Source organism: Alligator mississippiensis, chromosome 6, assembly GCF_030867095.1.
Source record: "Alligator mississippiensis isolate rAllMis1 chromosome 6, rAllMis1, whole genome shotgun sequence".
Taxonomy (NCBI): domain Eukaryota; kingdom Metazoa; phylum Chordata; order Crocodylia; family Alligatoridae; genus Alligator; species Alligator mississippiensis.
This window is the reverse complement of record NC_081829.1, coordinates 47277398-47300776: the sequence shown is the minus strand read 5'-3', so window position 1 is coordinate 47300776 and position 23379 is coordinate 47277398. Positions and strand designations below refer to the sequence as shown.

Sequence of the window (23379 nt, the reverse complement as noted above, 5' to 3'; positions counted from 1 at the left end):
CTCTCTACCCTTAAGGATGTTTTAGCTAGCTCTCAGTAAACATCCTTGAAACCTTTCTGAGGTTCTCTCCAGAAAAACTGGAGAAGCTTGCTTTGACCTTCTGGCAGTCTTAAGTCTTAGAGGGGAGTGGGGAGAATGGACTACTTGGATTTCTTTTAGCTTGAGAATTGTGTACTTGTAAAAAAAAAAAAAAAAAAAAAAAAAAAAAAAAAAAAAAATCTAAATGTCCCATATGCTTTGGACATAGATTTGCTGCAAAGTTTCTATATAGAATTCAGAAGTGCTTCATATAAAACCAAAGTTATACATGTGCATGATACATAATCGTAAGTGAAATAAAACTATAAATATTTAGTTCTTTACCCGTATGCATTCAGTTTTACTTTTAATTCTGTTTTAAATTATATAAATGAAACAGTTCTTAAAACCTGGCCACGCTTGGTGAACTTGGGGTGGCTGTTGATTCACATTTTAAGAGCTAAGCAAAAACCAGTTTGTTTTCTAAGTAGTAGTTATTTAATGATAGAAATACTTGATATGTCACTATTTGAAACGGTAAAAGATCTTTGAGAAGCTGTCATTTGACATATTTTGTCTTCATTAGTGAAACTCTAGGATGCTATTAAAGAATAATTGTCATGTATTGTCATTAACTTCCTGGGTGTTTTTCTTTTTGAAATATAATTAATATTATTTTAATATAGAATCTTGCAGGAGAAGTTAGATCAGCCAGTGTCTGCTCCACCATCGCCAAGAGACATATCGATGGAGATAGATTCTCCAGAAAATATGATGAGACATATCAGATTTTTAAAGAATGAAGTAGAGAGGTTAAAGAAACAACTACGAGCTGCACAGTTACAGCGTAAGTGAAAAAATTACTTTTTTAAAGGAGATTTAAAAAAACGCTTAAACATTTGTTCATCTTGACTTTTTCAGAGTTTAAATTTTCAAAATTAAAATCTCATTATCCATTTAATTGTATCACATTGTTTCTGGATATGTTTGTACATAAGTTAATCTTTGATAAAAGGTTGCTAGCAGCGGAATAATGTGTGAATAATATGATTGGGTAGGGAGCTCACAGGAGTAGCAGCCAGCAGCAGCACGGTCAGTGTGCATCATAGAGTGCAAGGCATTCTGGGAATTGTAGCTCTCTAGAGTGGCAATGGTGTTGGCTCCTGCTTCAGGGAACTTTCGCTCCATTTTTTTTGCTGCTGTAATTCGTTGAGAGGGCAAAAAAAAAATTGATTTCAGCAGCAGAAAATGGGGTCAGCTCTCCCACTAGCACCAGTGAACACCACTGCTACTTTCCAAAATTGATTTCCAGGACACCTTGTGCTCGCTGACACAAACTGCTTGCTCTGCTGCAGTATGCAGTGAGGAAGTACATGCAGAGCAGGGAATGGGAGAGAGGCCTACCTGTTCTAGTTCCCAGAGCACGTGCCCCATGTGCCCACCCCCTGTTATACTATTGATTCCTTCAGTAAATGTCTACACTTGAGGCAGCACATTTCTTTATGGTTGTCAGGGACTATGTGCTGGTTAGAATCATTTACTGGGCTCTTCTTCAAAAGTAGTTAGCTTTTACAGATGTGTTTGAAAGTGTATTGGAGGGCATTTAGCAGAATCTGTAGTTAACAATATTAAAATACACTTAAATAGTGTAAGTCTTTAGCTTAGTTACTGAAATTCAACGACACCTGGTGAAATGTAGCAGCTGTTTAACTGCATCTCACTACAGAGAAATTAAGCTATCTCTTACTACTTGTTCTTACCTGTGTGAAATTAAAAAAAATTGAAAGATGAAATGTAACAGCCAACTGAAGTTTGGCTCAGACTTACTGTGGGATTAATTCCCTTACCATTGTGAAAAATGTCATGGGGCCACTAACTGCTTGTGGATCACATGTGGTCAGTTGTCATCTTTGCTTCCCATTTAACACATCCTGTGACAAAACTGCTTCAGACTATGCTGAGGTTCTCAGAAAGTAAAATGTCATTGTTATTTTCTTGCAGTCTAATGAACGTAATATTTTTCCCCCTCAATTCCCCCTCAATTCTAAATCTTAAATGATTCCTATTTAAAATTGTTCCCAATGCTAGTAGCTTTCTTTGTATAAGATGCAGACTCTAGCCAGAATAAGTATTATATTCTCTGTGTCCTAAGTGTTTGATAATTCAGTGGGCATTTTTCCCCTTTGTGCTAGTCTCAGCTGGCTAACTGGAATATTTCTTCCTAATTTTTGGAGCAGTAGTTTGCCAGGAATAATGGCCTTGTTTACAGGCAGTGGTGATGAGTGAGTGGTCTTGGACAGAGGCCTTGTATACAAGTTCAGAACATTAATAAGTATGTCACTTACAGAGATTAACATTCCTTATCTTCTTTATTTGCCAGACTGCAGTTTAGCCTTCACTTGGTGAACTTCAAAAAGAGAACAGCCTTGGATTCTGAGTACTTAATGTGCAAATACTTGAAGTACTTCTAATTATTTTGCAGTTATTCCTCTTTTGCATCTTTGTTTTGAACTAAACTTTTCAAAAGTGCATTTTTAAATGTTATTTCGGTACTTTGAAAATAGGACTCGACTCCTAAGTGCTTTTGAGAATTTCACTCCTTAAGAAGCAGCTAAACTGAGGTGCTCTAAAACACGTACATTTTATAAAATTAGAATAGGTAGCATATTACCGGAGAATTTTCTGTTTCAGTACTTGAAGGCCACCTTTCAGTCTGTGATGTTTAGATGATCTAGGCTGCTTAAAGATGTGAAAAAAAACAGCACTTTAAGCTCACCGCAGCCCTGTGACAAGTGCAGTGCATGCCCAGAAGAGGCATTACGTTAGTTTGACCTGGTTTGCCCAACATCTGTATAGATTCAGTGCTTCAGCTAGGGCTGTGCGAAGTTTCGGTAGCTGATTTCAATTTGGAGGAGGTTTGACCCTATTTGGTGGCTGAATCTCCGAATCTGTATCGAATTGAGAGACCCATTAAAAGGTCCAAATCGATTCAGAAACCTCTGAATCGATCCAGAAAAGATTTGGTGCCGATTCGGCAGCGGTCCTCCAGCTGGTAAGTCTGTTGTGGTAGGTGGAAGGGGTGTTGGGGAGGGGTAGATCAACGCCCCCTTCCCCCCCCCCCCCCCCAGCAAGGGAGGGATTGGGGTGGGAGCTGGGGCTGGGACAAGCTGTCCAACCAGGGCAGGGGGCATGAAACCTGGGGAGGGGGGCTCCCGCTGCAGCAGGCCGCTGGTCTGGGAGGGCATGGGAGTGGGTGTGTGCTCCTGGATCTGCCCTTCCCCCTCTGCCCACCATGACAGACTTGCCATCTGGAGGCAGCTGTGTCCAGCGTCCTTGAGGACTGCTGCCTGTTGAGTCTATGGCCAAATCTTCAAATCGGCGCCAAATCTTCAAATCTGATTCAGCCAGATAGAATCGGGACAGTGACTTGAATCACCAAATTGAATCAGTGTCCCTCTGAATCATTCAAATCGAATACTTGCTGCTTTGCACAGGCCTAGCTTCAGCAGGTTTGGTTTTATCTAATAGCTGATAATAGCTGAATCAGCTATTGGATAAAAGTGCCAAAAAGTACCACTGAAGTGCCTAATCTATCCAGACACTGAAGAGCTTGGTCAAACTAAAGCATTTCCTCTTCCAATAAAGCACTGGGCTTTTTTTCCTTCTCCCCACCATGTCTGTCAGTAGCCCTAGATTACCCTTTTCTCCTAAAAGCTATGCAAAGTAAGTCTTTTGACAGTATGTGGTCATTTGAGATCTCATGCCATTGTTCATAGGTATTTATTCTAATCTGTACAGAATTCCAGCTTTGGTAATTCCATTTTGCTTCCTTAAAATTAAAACTTCCCGCCCTAAAAATGCAGTATTGTGATGTGCTATAAAATAATTGCCATTGTCTCCCCTGCTGTGAATTCATTTCTGTTGTGGTCCAGTTGAATCGTATAGCTTGGAAAACAGTATATAAAAACATTGTTAAATCATTGTGAATGAAATGTCATCTGAAAAACCTAAAGAATTGTTATTAATATCAGCAATATTTATTTTAAATGAAAATGTGCATGTGAAAATTTAATGTCAAATCTTACATATCATAAAATGGAAAGCTTCACCCTATGTTGCATTTAATTAAAAATGAGTATACAAAAGTGTATTTTCTAGTGTTATGCTTTCATAGTATTTCACTTAGGGGTTCTGGTACCAAAGAGTATTTAAGTGACGGTTAGTCATTTGGTTTAGAAATATCAACTTTTAAATGCTTAATATTTAAATGCTGCTACTTGAAGTAAAAACTAAATGATCATTAATTCTTAACATTAACAGATGTCCTGCTGGAATAATGTCTCTTTAATTGAAGGCATGCAGGGAAATATGCATAAGACTGTAGTTTAATATATGTTGTTTAAATGTTCTGTTTTTTTCTGGATTTTATTTATACTTATTTTTCTCCTCTGTCAGCTCTAAGACTTTCCTGTAGACTTACTAGACAGTAGTAACTTGCATTGCTGTTTAGCTGCATCAAACCCTAGTACTTGCATTTGATTGATCTATTGATTTATTTGATTGATTGATTGATTTAACTATGTGCACACATACAAACAAGAGCTCTGAATACCCTCATTTTAAAATGAAACTTAAAAGTAATTAGAAAATCAGAGAAATTAAGATAATATTTGAAAGAGAAAGAAACTTCTCTAAAGTTTTAGATCTCTAAATTTATAAAATTCTGCCTTCAGTTCTGGTTCTCTTCATTTTCTTCCCTTTTTTCTTTTTTAAGTCTTGCAATATATTTTTAGATCTGTTCCACTAAAAAAAAATAGGCTTAATGTCATAATTTACTAAATAGCTATCAGCAACTAGTTTGGGTCACTATCAGCTTAACTTGGTCTCTAATTTAAACATCACTCTATTTAGTTAACAATTCCTGGAGCCACTCGCACTCACAGTACTTGATCTATACTGATAAGTTAATTTTAAAGTACATGCATGTATACGATAATGAGCTTTGAATTAAATGTTAACAAAAGTTTTGGAATTTCAGATTCGGAGAAGATGGCACAATATTTAGAGGAGGAGCGGCATATGAGAGAAGAGAACTTACGGCTGCAAAGAAAATTGCAGAGGGAGATGGAGCGAAGGGAAGCATTATGTAGACAACTATCAGAAAGTGAATCCAGTTTAGAAATGGATGATGAAAGGTATGTATTCTTTAGTCATTCAGATATTTCAGTGTAAGTAATGTGTAGATAGTATCAGCTCTGTTTGAATTCACAAGTAGAAATTTCTAGATGAGCGCTCAGCATAAAGTAATGTGAAAAAAAAAGTCTTAGAATATACAAAAAGCTTGTAAGCTTTTATGGTTTAATTTCATGAGGGGAAAGATTAGGTTTACTGTGAGCAAGGGAATAGTTTATACTTGAATTAGTGAAGAGTTTTACAACAAATTATAATTTTAAGTTTAAATGAAAAGTATGTGTAAACTATAGTTGGAAACTAATCAAAACATGTTAACATGGTTCTGACCATAAAACTGCAAGATCAAGATATCACCTGAGTTAAACAGATGAGGCGCCCTCATGTCATGCAAATGTTGTTTGCATAACGTAAAATGCAATATTGCAAATCTTGACATTCCAAAAGGACCTGATGTGCATTTGATATATAGAGAGAATGCATTTATACCTCCCAAAAGATGTTCTTGTTGGACTAGGTTTAGTGTTGGGAACATAGGGAAAACCAAGGATTTTAAAATACTATTAAAGGAAACAGCTTTCCTTTCACTGACCTTACAAATTAAGGGTATTAAGTCTTTCATGGTCATCACTATCTTGCATCACCATGGTATGCCAGTGTCCTAGTATTTGTATTGCTATATCTTTTTACTTGATCTGTACTGTATGCCAGTATTGAGAACTATATTGAACCATTTTGTATTGTTTTAAACTTAATAATGATCCATGAAAATGGGTCACCAGAAGATTGAGTTCACTGAGGATACCTGTATTCAGGTATTAAAAGTAACTAAACTATATTTCTACATAACTTTCCAAAAACAAAAAATTAGATATTTTGTTTTACTGAGTAAGTTAAAGATCAAATGCAACGTTTATTTGCATTTGTATTTGGCTAACAGTTGTATAATATCCCATTAAAATTTTTGTGGGTTAACTAATCTTGCTTGTGGTAGCAGTATAACATTATTAGCCAGTATTGTCTAAATTCATATAATCTTGTCAATTTTAGTTTTGTTGCTCATTTGCATGGCATTATAGATGTGGCTGGTTCTCTCCCAGAAGATGTTTGTATTATAATTAATACAATCCTAGCAATCCCAGGGGTTAAAGGAAGGGAGATTAAACTTGAAAAGATTTTGTTTGGTAAAGCTTGACATTGAAGTTGTATAAAAACAGTGTTGCTGTTGACTGGTCATGGGGCGGTGGGGAGGGTTAGGAGGGGTTGTTTGTTTGTTTTTTACTTGTGTTTGGTAAGATAGTGAATCTTAATTTGCATGTTTGAGTTTACTGCTTAAAAAAGAGACCTATTGACAGAGAACACAAATGCATAATTCTGTTGAAAGGTGCCCTCTCTTGATTTGAAATAACCTTTTTTCCCAATCCTATACCACACTTGATGATAAAAGGTTCAATTAATACTGTAAATGAATATAACTAATGCCAGTCTGCATCTTCTTTTGGAAAATAGGTCTTAACAAAGCTTGTTTAATTTTTTGAAAAAGACTAAACACTTTCAGAAAAATAACTGTGTAGATATATGACACTTGGTACCTTTGTGGCGGTTGACAAAACAGTTCAGCAATACCTTGGCTAGCTTTTAAACTAACCAGCTGGAGTTTAGCTGTGGCAGCATTAATGTCAGGGATATTTACCTAAGTTGAATATCAGTTAGCTGGTATTACTGTAGCTAGACTGCCACCAATATCCAAATTAGGTAGTTAGCAGCCTATAGTATAAGTAACCCTTAACTTTTGAATCTTAGTACCACATGACATCCTGACTGGAAATTAGTGATGACACAAAATATCATTAAAGTATACATTAAGTAGCTGACGGAATTCACAATTATGATCAATAAGGAATCATATTGGAGTATTTTTAACAGGGTTCTGCAAGGACTAGTACTGTCAGTCCTGTTTAGTATTTTTGTATCAAAGATCTGAAATTAAAGTCACTACTGATTCAAAAATCTATGGGTGACACAGGTTTAGCGAGCAAAGGGAATGATCTGCCTTTCTTGACTAAGCTGGGAATATTCCGTCTAAATGCACTTTAAAGCAGCCAAATGCAAAGCTTCAGGTTTCTTGGACATATGTACAGAGTAGCAGCAAATAATAGTAAAGGAGTTGATTAATTAAACGCCTCAGGTGGCATTGGTGAGATGGATACTCGAAAGCTACGTATTGTTCAGTTGTCCCCTTTTAATAAAGGGTTTTGAAAAAATTGGAAATGGTGCAGAAAAGAGCCACAAGTGTTTCAGGGTGGGAGAATATCAGAAACGATTTGGTTTTTATGTAATCTTCATCGGAACAACTTCTGGCTACAAAAGGTAGTAGAAAATGAGTAACAGGAACCAATGGCTGTATGTCAGTACCTGACAATTCAAACAGAATATAAAGCACAGATTTTGAACTCTAAAACTGATTAGCCACTGGAGCAAGCAATAAAGGGAAGTGATGGATTCTCCTCTCTTTATATAGACAAATCAGGACTGACTGCCTTTCTGGAAGGCAAATCAAAACAAGTTATAGGCTTCTATGTATGGATAATTGGGTGAAATGTAAGATAAAAGGCTGTATTAGCTTATGAATCTTATGATCCCTTTTGTCCTTAAATCTGGTGATTGTCATTGTGCGAGTTGATATGTGAAAATGACCGGATTCAGACCAACTTTGGCTGCAAACTAAGCCAGTGTTTCAACTGAAGTTCACAGAGGTGAAGCAAACACGTAACCAAGGCATGATCCAACAGCCCAAAGATAATTGGTCCTATACTAACTTGATCTTCTTGTTACAGAGTATGAGATAAATGTCATTTGAAACATAGTAGGTTTTGACACGGCTAATCAAATTATTTTTTACCTTTTTTCTTAGATATTTTAATGAGATGTCTGCACAAGGATTAAGACCTCGCACTGTGTCCAGTCCAATCCCTTATACACCCTCACCAAGTTCTAGCAGACCTATATCACCTGGTAAATGTATAAACTAGTGTCTGAAAATCTTGTATACCCTGCATAATAATGTGCTATATTAATTTATTTAAATACCCTATTAAAGATGACATGGAAATAAGTGAGTCAGTGACCCATATGTTTATGTATTATCTTTAACAAAAATTGATAGAATGCAGCACATGTTTTGGACTGGTGTGACAATACTGTGAGCATTTTAAGTGAACAGTGCATAGTTGACAACTGAAGTTTGGTGTGTGTGTTCATTCTTCTTGCCCTCCAGCTTTCTTTGACAGAGTACACGGTTCTAGTAGTTTACTAGATTTTGGGAATCTATTAAAATTGAGGCTGCTGATACATGGTGAATAACACCTTTGAGAAGACTTGCTAATAGAGAGCAAAAGTGAAAAAAAATTTGAACCTTCCCAAAATGATTTCTGTTTCTCTTCAACAGGAGTTTATACCTTTTGTGTAGTTCTGCAAATCTGACATTGTGCTAATTTAAGCTGTTAAACTGCAACATCTGCAGGATTCTGAAGCAAGTGTATTCCAACTTTAATCCTGCTTCAATCTGGGTCAAAGTTAGGTGATTTAGCTAACTTGATTTGCTAGCAGGATCATGCAGAGGTAATAGGTGCATTGTAGCAGTTGCTGCATATTCCTCAATAGCAGCAGTTCCCTCTTCCCTTGTAGAGTCGCTAAAATGTGTGTTTGTTCGTACCTGCAATCAAAACAATACTTACAAAATTAGCATTTCTGATCTCCGTCGAGACTTGCATATGATTTATACCAAAAGGAAACTAAAATTTTCTGAATGTCTTGATTGGGCTGAGAATTTCTTTCAATTGCAAAGGAGAATGTATAGGTTACAACTGCTCTTGTATAATTGAATTCTTAATTACTAAAGATATTAAATTAAAAAAAAAAAGTTTTACTGCTAATATTATGCTGTTTAAAACATTTACTTTGAGTCCAAAATGTCCTGAACATCGCTATGGACTGTGCACTAAAACCTGCTGGCCATGAGTATTACATGTTGATCATAAATTATCTAATATCTAATGAAAATTTTGCATGTTTTGCTTTCTCAAATTGATTTTGAGCACTCAGCATGACTATCCATGCATGCTAGTGAAAGCAGCAATTGGCCTATAATGAAGCATTACTATGGAACAGGACTCAGATATTGTAATGCATAGGCCTGCTAAAACACATGGTTTGTCCAAACTCGGGTTAATATCAGTTCTGTTTTTAGACAAGGTTTTTCTAAGTAATTTTCTGTCTCGTAGTGGGTAAAATAAGTTTTAAAAAAATTAAATTTAACTAGCCAAATGATGACAGATCTGCATTAGGATTTTTGGGCTTTTTGATTCTCAATGATCCAATTTTGCTAGGCCAAAGTGGTTTCTAAATATTAGGAATATGCCATATATTTTTCAGTTCTTAATGCATATCTTAATGTATAGTCGTGTTATTAAAAATTAAGTGCCATCTTGCTCTCTTTCACATACATAGGTGTATGTTCATGATGACCTATTACCTTGCATTGCAGAATGTAACTGCAGTTTTCATAGTCCATGAATACTAACCTGGGTCCTTCAAACATTGGTGCAGAACTACTTTCTTTGTATCTTATTCCCACATCATAATTGGGACATTATTGATGACTTGAACTTATCAACTGCTGCAGTCAAAGGAAATTTGAGCCCTTGCTTTCTACCAGGAAGTGCATCACAAAGATGGAGAAAATTGAAATGTAGCCCTAAACATTAAAAGGGGGAAAAAGAACATAAAAACTGATTTATTTTCCCGGGGAGGCTTCTAGTTTTCACAGTGTAGTAAAGAGCCAAATCAGCACTCTATAAACTCACTTCTGCCAGTGTCCTTTCCATCTTATAAATTCATATTTTACAATTCAAAGATTCATACCTTTCAAAACAGCTTTCTTTTTAGTTAACTAAGAAGAAAGGGAATTTCACGTAATGAATTATGTGCATATGATGCACAATGCAGAAAATAGCTGTTGGGAGAACTTTGTCTTAGATGCTGAAACAAGGCACAAGTTCATCCAACACCAAAAATCCTCAATTCTAACTGAAGAATTCTTTTTTCAGAACCAGAGGCAGTCAGCCACAGGTTGGCTTCTGAAGTCCCCATGCCAGTTAGGGATAGGCTGCTGTAATGGTAGGCAGGATTAAATACCCTGCATGGAGTTCTGCTCTTATGGCTAGATCAGTGGTTCCCAGCTGTTTTAGCCCTTTCGAACTTTTGTGAATTTTGTGACCACATTTTAAAAACTAATTTATTATAGGGCTTACCTCCTTGCAGAGGGGCCAGGCACTACGGGCAGGGAGCAGCCAAGCAGGGAGAGCTTGAGCCTGATTTTTGTCTGCTTATCTTTTCATACCTTGCTCACCTTATGTTTCCTGTGGCACACTTCAAAGCCTCTCATGGCACCCCAGCTTCCCCAAACACTGGTAGAGAATCACTGGAGTTGCTAAGTTAACTCCAATATCTCTACATTTCACCACAGTAATTTGTTTCTGCAGTATAGACAAGACCTTGGACAACTCCCCAAAGCAGCCCAAAATTAGGAGGCTGTGTATTATGTGGTTGGCAGAGAACCATCTTTACATCTCCTAAGCTGCAAGTTTTGTGCTGTCATGTCTATGACATACAGACTGAATGTCACCAAGTGAGACTGACAAGGGAGAATGGAGCTGAATCTTATGGTAGTGCTCATAAGAACACTGAAATCTAGTTGTAAGTGTTTCAGCTCTGCAACCATAGATGGAGCATTATATGGATGATATAAACACTTTAATCTTTGTCTCTGTTATTAGTGGCAGTAAAGTGTTAATGGCAACTCTAGAGACTTGTGAGAAAATCAGGTCGTCAGTTATGATAGTCAAGGTTATTACAATGCTAATTTCCTAATGTAAGACACTAATTTTCCTTCAGTATTTTGGAATCAAATGAGGGAGAGCCAAATATAGACAGCTAAGGAGAAATGAAAGTGCTGCTATGTACTTCAACTTCAGTGGTGCTGGATTGTGTTGACAGTGGGCAGAATTTGAAGGCTGGTATATCCTGTTTTAGCTGACTTTTCATGCTGTTATGAAAGTTTAATATGCAATCAAAAATTAATTTCAGATGCTCACACCAAAAACAATGCTTGGCTCTTTTTTTGATGCCTAGCATCTGAGAAAATAATTATGCCTTCTGTTCAACAGATATATTCATCTGAAAGATGTAGGATGAGTTGAAAGATTTTGGAGGATCTGCTTTTTTTCGGTGGAGTGTTCAAAACATTTTAGAATCTGAACTTCAGAAGTGCTTAGCAACTGCCATTCCTGTGGACTTCAGTTGGCTTTGGAGGGTCTCTGCACTTCTGTAATATAACATGCCTCCGCTAAAAGTAAATTTTAAGGGTCTTTGGGTGGATTATGTAAACTGAGAAAATAAGACACTTTTAAAAACTTTAATTAACCTTTTAAACATGAATCCCTTCCCACCCTTAATGTGCAAATGGCAAGATTTAAAATGTGTTCAGTTTATAGTCTACCCTATAGTCCAACTAGCATCCCCTACTCCAGAGTACAGGCTGAGCCTTTAAAAAAAAAATCATGCTACCTTATATTGTCACGTGTAATTAAGGAAACCTTTGGGAAACATACTAAATTATGTAATATTGTCATCTTTCTGTGCACTGTGATAATTACAAACTGAATTGAAAAAATATATAATTTCTTAAGCTGTTTTTTATTTGAATCAAGTTAATATTTCTATGCAAATATGGTATGCTATGGTTATATCTCTTTTACTTTAATTTTAGGTCTATCATATGCAAGTCACACAGTTGGTTTTACACCGCCAACTTCACTGACTAGAGCAGGAATGTCTTATTACAACTCCCCAGGCCTTCATGTGCAGCATATGGGACCATCCCATGGTATTACAGTGAGTATTAAAAGTAGTAAATGTTTCTTTTAAATTAATCACTTTTATTTAAATATTTCTATTTGTCTTTAAAAGTTTTTGGGGTTTTTTTTGTAGAAGTTTCATTTTGTTTCATTAAAATGTCTGCAATCTTTACCAAACCTGATTTCCTCTCCATCCACCAGAAACTGATTGATTCTCACCGAAGAACCTTTTTCCTTGAAGAAAAAAGGATACATTGTTGTCTTAAGGGCAGTAACGGGTATTGCCCTATGGATCAGCTGGCAGTGTGAGGAGGAGTGTTCTTACCTATATACCCTATCCCAGGAATTAAAATATCACTTTAATTTTTCTCCTTGTTTTTACCAAGCTCAGGTTTTCTTCAAGGTAACACATTGCTACCTTCATGTCACTCACAGGCAGTTAACTTCTAATTTCTCTTCTCACTGACAAAGAAGAAACTAGTATCATCTGTTAAAGAGTTTTTTCAGCATCTTTCACCTTTCTGCTTCTATTGTATTTAATATCTCAGCCTAATTCAGTTTCTTCCAAGAATTTAAGGAGTTTTTAAAAGCAAAGAAAGCTAAGGCATCGACCATTTGACAAAATACTTCACATCAGATGAGAAGCGCTACTCAAATTTCTGAACAAGCACAGTAATATGTAAAACAATGATTCTCACCTGTGTGCCATAAGATCCTCTTAAAGGTGGTGCGGGTGCACTGATATTAGCACTGTTAGGTGTGCAAACACCTACGTAGAATTCACAAGATAAACCTAGAGGTTTCAGATAGAAATCCATTCTGATCTATGTGTTCCTTCTGAGTTCTTATTAACACAAGATTTTTCTGTTAGTTTTCCATAGCGAATAAACAAGTGACATTAGTTTTTTGAAATGGGATGCCACTAAATTCAGAAAAGTTATGATGGGGTAGTGCTTTGAGTCTGAGAACCAGCAATGTAAAATGTCCTGCAAGATGTTTCTTTATGCCAGTGGTCTGTTTTAAAAACTTGTTTTCATCGATTTGTAATTTGCTTTCACAAAACGTAGAAGAGATGGGCCAGCCTCTCAGGAAAAAGATCCTTAAAAGAATTACTCCAAAAATGTTAAAATATGGAATATTTTAGATACTCTCTGACTAAACTTTCCTAGTGTGATTTAGTAATTCCACAACTTTTGAAGTCTCCAATCATATCACACACAATGAAGATCTCATGGCTAGGAGCTGCATGGTGTGATGGATAAGATAACTACTTATTTTCTGTTGGTAATTTTGAAATTTTTCTCATATTTTCTAACATACCTCATGCCCCTAAATAGAACACACACCTTGAATTTGGAAGACAGAATGTAGAATTTTTTTTCCGGAATAGAGTCTGCCTGTGAGACGTAGAGTAACAGTGTCCAGGAAGTGTAGCATCCTAGGACACAGTCTGGGTGATGTAGCAAGACAGCAACAAAACTGCCACAGATCTTTGCAGTAGATCTGTGCGAATAGGGAAGTATTCAGTTCGGATTCAGCTGATTCGGAGGACAGTGATTCGATTCGGATCACTGTCCTGAATAAATTCAGCCGAATCAGCTTTAGAAGATTCGGCGCTAATTTGCAGAGATTTGGATTGGCCAGGGAGAGGCAGGCAGAGCTGGGCAGCAGGCTCTCCCACGGCTCCTGTGGCTGTGCCTGCCTCTCCCCAGATGTAGGGAGCTGCGGGAGATGGGGCTGCCCTGCCCAGCCCAGTCCCATCTCCCGCCTGGCCCCAGCCTAGTCCCAGTACTTAATTTTTTTTTTAATTAAAAAGCTCTCTACTCACCAGCTCTGGCAGCAGCGATTGGGGGGCCTCTGAGGGCTTGTGGCAGAGGCCCCCCCTGCACAGCATGGGGCACCGGGGATCACCCCCCTACACTTGGCACCCACATGGCAGCTGCCCCATGGCTCAAATGCAGCTTGGGAAGGGCATTGCACACTGTCCGGGAGCTGGGGCCACTGGGGCTGAGCGCTGCCAGGCTCCAGGTGACTGCTGGAGCTGCCCCAGCTCCCAGGTAGCATGCAGTGCCCTGCTGAGCCATGCTGCACCTGTCAGGTCCCAGGGGAGAGGGTGATCCCCGCACTGTGTGGGGGGCTCTGCCAGGAGCCCTCAGAGGCCCCCAATCGCTGCTGCCAGAGCTGGTGAATATGGGGCTTTTTTTTAAAGTGCTGGGACTAGGCTGGGCTTGGGTGGGGGATGGGGCTTGGCTGGGCAGGGCAGCCATGACAGCTTTTTCTGCGGCTCCTCCAGCTGTGCCTGCCTCTGCCCTGGCATGGGGAGCTGCGGGGGCTATGCCCTGCTGCTGCTTGCCCAGACGGCACAGGGGTGGCACAATGCAAGCGTGGCTCGCTCCAAGGGGCAGCAGAGCATAGCCTCCGCTCCCAGTGCTGCCACGCCCACATCAGCTCTGGGAGTGGGGGCTCTGCCCTGCCACCGTTTGCTAGCTGATGTGGTGTGGTGGGACGTGGGATGCCGATGCGGCAGCGCTGGGAGCAGGGGCTATGCCTTGCTGCTGTTTGTCCCCTTCCACCTGGAGTGAGCCTTGCCCGCATCCCACCCCCCCACCTCTGCTGGCAAGTGGCAGCAGGGCAGAGCCCCTGTTCCCAGAGCTGCCGCACCTGCATCCCACCCACCCTCTGCCCCCCTCCCCAAGTAACACTCCTCCTCCCCCCCTCCCCTGCCCCAGCTGGGCAGCTTGTCCCAGCCCCAATCATTCCCTCCTCCAACCCCAACAGGCTTATGAGTTGGAGGCAGCTGTCAGCTGCCTGTTGTCTATGGCTGAATCTCCGAATCAGCCAAATCTTTTCCGAAGCTTTTCCAGATTGATTCAGAGCTTTTACTTGGTCTCCCGATTCGAATCGGATTTGGAAATTCGGTCCCTGAATCAGGCCAAATCTCCTCCGAATCAAATCGGCTACCGAAGCTCACAGCCCTACTTTGCAGTAGCAAGATTGTGTTACTTTTTTACTCTAAATAGCTATTTTTTTTAGGTTCCTGTAAAGAAGTGTTATTTCCACACCACAAGCTGAAAGATGTTACAGACTACATGCAGCAGCCTGATCACCCTCAGCCAGCTCTGGCTTTTAAGCCAAAAGTTTCTGCCTCTCCAGCAGTTGAGAGGGTTAACTCTGGACTCTACCCCTGTTTGCAGCTCCAGGAGAAGCAGCAATGTCAGGGTGTGTCTGTTGGCTCTAATCCAGCAAAGAAAATCAGCTTTTCTGGTCTAAACACTCACCCCAATTTTAGAGGGCTGATGGGAGGAGCAGGGGGAAGATGGTAGTATGTGAGTAAATGCAGTATTTTAATATTCCTAATTTTGCAATAGTCCTTCCACTCTAAATACTGATAAGGTAGATACTTTTTTTTGTTCCGAAGAGAAATTTCCTATCTTACTGCTCTTTACAAAGACGATGCTGCAGATTATTGCCAATCTGCAATTTTATTAGGGAGAAATTCTATTGTTTAGCCACTGTTTAGTTGCAGGAGCTCAAAAGGATGTAGTCCCGTTTGTGACGCTTTCATCGTAAAGAAGAGCTTTTAGTTTTGTACTTTACCTCATTATCAAACATGAACATTTTAAAATCATTTGTAATCTTGCCATATGAATTTAGATATGCATGATTTGCTTTGAATTTGCACCCTGCCAAAATTCAGTGAGCTGCTCGTTAACACCTGCTGCTTAGCCAAACATAGATGAATTGCTGCCTTAATTAAGCTTCCCCATTAATTTTTTTCCCCTAGGCGGTCAGTTAGTGATGCCCTGAAGATGTATGCTACTTCTTCCTTTCTCACTAGTTGACAGTGAATATTTTTGCCTTAAAAATGTGTGCTTCGCTTATGTCTTGCAGAGTAACATCAAACTCAATTTGAGTGGATTTCACTGTATTGTGAGTCTGTTCAGTGTCTTTATTGGTTTCCTCAGTTAATTGTTGTTTTGAATTTTGTCTTAGCCAGTGCATTAAGTTGTGTTAAAGACCTAATCACTCAAAGTTTTTTAGAATTGTTAAACATTATTTCAATATTTGTTCTGCAGAGGCCTTCACCACGAAGAAGTAACAGCCCTGACAAATTTAAGCGTCCCACTCCACCTCCTTCTCCAAACACGCAGACCCCAGTGCAGCCACCTCCTCCTCCACCACCACCACCACCACCTGTGCAGCCTATGGCCCAGTCAACGGCATCACAGTCATCCACTTTTCAGCATTCAGTGCATCCCTCCTCTCAGCCTTAGTGCATGTGCTCAGCAATCTGTATTCAAATTTGGACTCATAACACAGAGCAGTTTACTAAAAGCCAAAGGCTTACTTACTTGGCATATTTGGATTTGACTTGTTTGCACTGAGGTTATATAGGCGTCACTGTTAATTGTGTTGTAAACATTTGTATAAAATGCGCAGCCAGTGTTTTGGGTCTACAACACTAACTTAACAGAATTTTCCATCAGTGTTTATTTGAACTACATGTATGTCCATTCTCTGGCTGGAATATTTGCTACTCTGTTTGGTAATACAACAGTATGTTGTTTTGCTAGGCTCCAAAGCTTTATTTTCCTGGCTTTTAGGTTTATAAAATTAAAGGGATACCTTTTTTATATTTTTTTCATGACAGTTTGCATAAAATTACAAGCATGATAGGCTATTATTATAAACTCATAAATATAATGGTATTTACCAAGCATATGGTAAATCAGCACTACATTTCAGTAATTTGAAGATACAGCTTTTAGTGCAAAGTGAGTCAGTCACCTTTAATTAGTGCCCAAGATGCATATTATTATTGTATTACCTAATAAATAAGCTTAATACAAGTTCAGTTTTCAGCACACATGACGCATCCATACTTTCTCCTCTTAAGAATAAACACCTCAAATGTATGGTACAGTCTGAAGTTAAATGTGAGGAAACTTACTTGTCAGAATATATAGAATGTATGATTCATGGACCTTAAGATTTGATTGGTTTCATTTCACCATTTACGTTAACTTGTAAGCTGTCCATACTGTGTGTTCTATCATAAAGACCTTCTGCAAGTGTGGTCCTGCCAGCAGGTTACTGGTGGCTGATTAAAGTGTGCTCTTTGATTTCTGCTGCAGAAGGCAATGTTGATTGTAGAGAACACCTTTTTTTTTCTTGTTAAAATATAGTAATTGTGATTCCCCTAAAATAAAGTTTGAACAAGTATTCTAAATGTTCAAAAGACTATTAGAAAAATATGGTATAATGATCATCTTATAGGAATATATTGGCGTAACAGCCAGAAATGTATTGCTTGGTAGAAACAAAACAGAGAACATAGTAAGTAGCACAACATGGAACTAATAAATGCTTATATAGCAGCCTAAACCGGTACAATGTAAAAAGAAATGTATTCTGAATACATTCTTTCCATTCATTTAGCACAAATAAATTGTTTGGTTTCACTTTGCAGTGGAACAAAGTGTCACTTTTTTCTTGATGTTGGCATCTTATTTTGTTTTATATTTCATAAATTCTTGTTGAGTAGGTTTATATATATGCTCTTGATAATTTTAAGTGGTTTATCTCGTATATTTGCATATGTGGGCCACGGAAAAATGACTAGAGAATGTGTATTTTCTGATTAATATGTACCTGGTTATAATCAGAATTGAACGTTAAGTAATTTATCACTTGTTTACAAAAGCTTTGTCTGTGACATGCCTAACACTTTATTGAATACATTCTTAAGAAGGAAATATGGCATTTTAAATATTTACTAACACTTGTACATACATTTTCATATTTGCCAATACTGTAAAAGAATTGCAGACTGATTATCTTAATAGACAGCATTCAAAGTATCAAGTCAAAAGTAATAATTTAAAATGTTCAATTAAGGTGAGAACAGAAAAAAAATTTCCCTCTCTATAGCTCCAGTTTTAGCTCTTAAAGAGAGTTTTTAGAATAGTGTGTATATAGTATATTACACCTGTTAAACCAACATGGGATCAAGTGCATTATTACATTATACTAGTAAGGTTGTAATTTTCCAGTACAAGTGAATACTGTCCAGCTTGTGGCAGGCCTAAAAACTGCTCATTAGTCCCATCTGGAAACTCGTCTTTATTTTGTTTTCTAACCACAGTAAATGCTCATTTGTTTCTAACTTGTGTGTTTTGAGCATTTTTTATTAAATAGAATTCCTAGATCACTTGGCAAGGTTATATTGGAAAAATTTAAGAAGTTGTCAAATATATCACTTTCTGATGGGACTTGTATCAAGATAGGGCCAGTATTTAGGTTTGACACTTGTTTCTGTAAATATATCAAATAGAAAAATATATATTCTTTTATAAATAAGACTCCAGGTCATGTACATCACTAACTATTTAAAACATAGTGCCCACCTTGTTCAAGAATCGCAAAAAGCACTTTGGAAAAGAGGTGCTAACAGAGTGCAAGCTAATTGTTACAACAGTATAAAAAAGGCCAAAAAAGAAAGGCCTCTGATAGAATAGTTTTCATTTCAAAAAAGAAAAAAAATTCAATTATGTAAAATAAATTTTAGGTACATTCTAAAATTCTAATTCTGTAATCCAAAGTTTAAGCATTGTTATAAGAAAGATGTCCTTGAACTCTCTTCTGTAGCTTTTGTTACTGCTTGAAAGCAAGGAACTGACAAATGTATACCAAATGCTGAAAATGTAATAAGGCACTGATGTGGTCTTACATAAGTTAGAACATTGAACAAACCGTCTCTTGAAAACAGAAGTGTTAACCTCTGTTTGTGAGTTTTTTTAAAATAAGAGCACATCTTTCTCCTAATAAACATCAGTGAATTTTCATTTTTGCTTGTGAATTATAGTCTTCCATGATTCTGCAGCTACGGATTTATCAACCTACTACAGGATTTCCTGCAGACTAGAGAAATTCACACAAAATGAGAGCCATCTTAACGTGAATGTTTAAGTACTTGGCCTTGGCATCTTATTTTATCCAATGTACTACAGGTGTTTTTGTTAACATTTGCCAGTTGTGTATTGTCATTGGTTGTGAAATATGCAACCCGAGACACTGCCATGTTCAAGAGGGAATAGATTGTTCTCCTTCATGAGATTGCCTTGACAACTTCCCAAAGCAGAAGTTATATGCCTAGTTACAAAGTCACAAGAGCAATTTTTCAGCAGTAATTTACCTTTAGGAGGTGTATACAAAAGGTATAAAAATCCTTCCTTCCTTGACCGATCATTGTTTGTTCTCTTTCCGTGTGCTGGGCCAGTCACCAAACAAGCTTTTTTTTTTTTTTACTTTCTGTTTTCCATGGATTAAGCAGATACCATTGTATTCTTCTGTAGCTTCATCTTAAGGGAGCCCAGTTTAGGTGTAGAGTTCAAAACTTCATTTTATCTGAGATTTGCTCTATAGAGGTGGTTTTTGGCTCCACTTAAAACACTAGTTCATCTATTAAATTATATTCCTGGAGGAAGAGGTGGGAAGTTCTCAAAAGGCACTTGTTCCAATTAATTCCTGGTTATGGTTTTCTTGACTGTTCTTTTCCCTTCTCAAGGATACTACTACAGCCTTTTTGCACTTGTTGATGTTCTCTTGGGAACTTTGCCCAAGAAACTGCACAGGTCTTTGACATCCCAGAGCAGAATGAATAAAATGAGTTCTACCAGTGTATTGTAGCTCACTAGAGAAGTCTGAATCCACCCTATCTCTGTTGTTTTAGGCTCAAGGGAATCCATTTTTATATAGCACATACGTTTATAAAATATACAAAATACTTTTCCGTAATCTTTTTAGGGATGCCACTTGTTACTGCTCCAGATAAGAAGTAACTAGAATTGCCCTTACTTGAACTGACAACTGACAGGCAGTTAAGTCCAACTATAAGCTGACAACGTTTTTCGTTCTGCCTCAGCACGTTCCTGAGGACTGTAAAAATATTTGGAGTTGTTCAGGAGTTCAGAAGAAATTTCTGAGTCAGAAATTCACTTCTTTGGAACTTGGAGAGCACTGACAACTAAGTATTCAGTTCAGTGTCAGGCCAAAACAAGCACCTTTCCTTATGACAAGAACAGCTAAGAAGTTTTGGCTTTGTTGGAAATGAGCTATATATAGGATCATAGGAAAGTAGGGCTGGAAGGAGCCTCACAAGGTTATCTATTTCAGCCCCCTACTCAAGGCAGGAACATCCCTGACTAAACCATCCCAAACAAGTGTCTGTCCTACCTGCTCTTAAACACTTCCAGGGATGGAGATTCTATTGCTTCTCTCTAAAGTAGCTTGTTTCAGTGCTTGACCACCCTCAGTCAGAAAGTTCCTCCTAATGTCCAACCTAAATTCTAAATGGCCCAAGCCTGAAGCCATTGCTCCTAGTCCTGTAACCTGTGGCCACAGAGAGAACCTCTGTATAATTGCCCTTCAGGTATTTGAAGATTGCCCATGAATAGAGCTGTGTAGGAAAAACAAATCCCTCAAAACTTTTTAGAACTCTTAAATGTGATTTTGGTACTTGTCATGCAGAGACCCATCACCATTTTTTTTTTTTTTTACCAAAGCATCTTTGAGGGAAGCTTCCAGTTTACCACCAAAATAAATGGTGGCATCCAGCATGTTCTGGACTAATTGAAGAAATACTACTTCAGTACAAAATAAAAATGTGCACATACTTGTACATATAAATATACAATACAATTTTTTGGCTGGGTTCTCTGGTAAGCATAATTTTTGTTCTTAATCCTTTGAGGATTTGGTTGTCTCAACCTTTGAAGTGCCTGTTTCCCTTTTGTGGCAAAGGCCCAGGAGTGTTCACGGTCAGCAACAACTTCTACCACCAGTACAAATGAAATTACATTTACAAATGAAATTTTGTTGACTTGTACGTGCACCAGATAAAGTCATACAGAAAGCAGAGAAAACTGTTCTTAAGCAAGTGGGTCTGTACATCCTGTCATACTAAGAATTAGTTTCTATTTGTATTTCTTAATGCCTAGTGGAAATGTGGGCTCTGGCAAGAAGTCTTAAGGGCTTCAAGAGCAAGTATTATTTTGGGTTGGGTAAAGCTTCAGTCATTGTTTAACTAACTAAGCTTCTCATCCACCTCCTACAGTGCATGGTTAAATCTGAGAAAATTATTCACTGTTTGCTGCCAGTTACAGCTTTAAAAAGGTACTGTGGCTAAGTACATGACTCATAGCACGCTCCTGTTGGAGGGCAGGGGTAGGAACATAACTGTTACATAAGTCCATTCATGGAAATGTTTAGATTATCTCCCTATGAAAGAGGGACTTAAACTACTCTAACAGTATGGTCTAGTAATAAAAGAAGCTACATTGGAAGAAATTTCCTACCTAGCAGAAACAGATAGTGGTGCAATTTAAACGGGAAGGTTCTTATGCCCAGAAACCTGAGCTTTCTCGGAGTGCTTGGTCTCTGCCTCGCCTTGTTTTTGCAACTGGTCCTCAGAAAAGGGAACTGAAACATATTCCGTTACCTACAGAGTTAAATCAGTTTCCTTTCTCCAAAAATTGTAGGTTCTCAAAATGCCAGTAAATTGGGACACACAATGAACCATCTGCAGCTCAGCAGTTTAACATTAAAGTTTCTCAGTGATCTCACCAGTTTTATATTAAAGTAATTTGTTACCTAGTATAGCCAGGTAGAATATTATAGGTAGAACTATTCACCTAGAATAGATACCATCTGGGACTCTTGTTAAATTATTTCAGTGCTTCCTCTTTCTCCCCGCTCCCCTTTCCCCCCTCCCATCAAGATTTGGGCTAACTTGCCTAGAAGTGCTACGTAGAGAAAGATTGGTTACAGTAAGTGTAAATCTTGGGAAGAATCCAGCAGTGACCAAGTATGATAAGATCCTGAACCTGTCAATCATGAATGAAACAGTGCAGAATTGCACACTGGAAAAGAGCTTTACAGCATTATTACCATAATACCTGTCATTACTTTTCTGTGTCTATTCTCAAAAATGTGTGTATGATTTTATACAGATACATTATATATCTGTGTGTGTGTGTAATATATAAAAGTGTGTGTGTGTGTGTGTGTGTGTGTGTGTGTAATCAAGCTCATCCGTGCCTTCATTCAAGGCTTCCAATAAATATTTTTGTCCCTGCTTATATTGGAAGTACTGAGTCCATCCTCTCATATTTTTTTCCTCCCATCCTTATCATTAGGAAATAAAGAAGGGGAGACAACATTTAACAGGGGAGGGAGAAAATGAGAAAATGATCAAGTTTTCCATCTTGCTTCTTTCATTTCTACTGGGGACTGGTATTTGATTGATCTGATATTTATGTGAAAGCATCAAATGGCTTGGAGGTAGGGTCACTTTCCAAATTCTGTATACAAAATAAATCTTTCATAGGAAACTACTTGCAATAGAATATATAGATATTAAATATATATAATGGTCTACGTCCAGCTACCTTTGCCATGGCTTTCTTCTAAGTGAAATCCAGCTACGTTTATCGAGGCGATGCTTTGGGGAAGCTACATATCCCTTCCACCTTTCTGAATTAGCTGTATGCTAATTCCCTTCTCAAGCTGCCTTCCTTCATGAAAAAGGCTCAGCTCCCTATGATTGCAACAAAAAGTATTGTGACTGTTGGTCTGGGCAGTTTGCATCTCATTGAGATTGGGATCCTAGCACTATTGTCTAACTTTGTCTAATTGTCAATTTTTTAGGACAGGAAATATATCTTACATGTTTGGGTAATGCATCTTCTAGAGGAACCCGGTAATCGGAGGCTTTGAGGTATAAATTGGTACTACTGCTAAAATGCAGCTGATAGAATCCTGTATTTTCTCTCGCACAGCATCCCCCAGAATATAATACACACTTTGTTTTTAAAGGGAAGAATGAAAAAGAACATGTTTTCTTGCAGTAAGTAAATGAGTAGGATAGGAGGAGATGGGCCTGCTCATTATTTTGCTCCCTGTAGATCACTGCAGATTTTACTTCCACTTTTGGCCAGAAAGAACCAAAATTGTTCTTATGACATTTTTTGCATAGAAAACACACTCCCAATTTCCAGTAGCTCCTTTTGGGGGGTGGGAAATGTGTGTTTTGCATGAGAGCAGATATGGTACTCTAATATTAAATGTGAAAGGAAGGAAATGTTCCACTTCCTTGTGTGCATAAGTGGTCTTCTACAGTTTATAACTCAAGGCACATTCATTGTTTTCTCTGAATGCGCTATTATCTGGCCATACAAAAAACTAGAACTCTTGG

General features: G+C 38.1%; 1 protein-coding gene across 2 annotated transcripts in view; it reads left to right on the top strand.

The window, feature by feature from the left end:
• Positions 1-18970, top strand: part of CCDC6 (coiled-coil domain containing 6) — a 100086-nt gene extending 81116 nt beyond the window's left edge. The window contains exons 5-10 of one of the 2 annotated variants that reach the window (XM_059729848.1): positions 705-865; positions 5057-5213; positions 8123-8223; positions 12038-12162; positions 12327-12430; positions 16202-18970. In XM_059729848.1, coding sequence (XP_059585831.1) covers positions 705-865; positions 5057-5213; positions 8123-8223; positions 12038-12162; positions 12327-12430; positions 16202-16496 — 943 coding nt within the window. In that variant the 3' untranslated portion in view covers positions 16497-18970. The remainder of the gene's footprint in view (positions 1-704; positions 866-5056; positions 5214-8122; positions 8224-12037; positions 12163-12326; positions 12431-16201) is intronic. The other variant, XM_014610136.3, reaches the window with a different exon arrangement.
• Positions 18971-23379: the final 4409 nt, after the last annotated feature.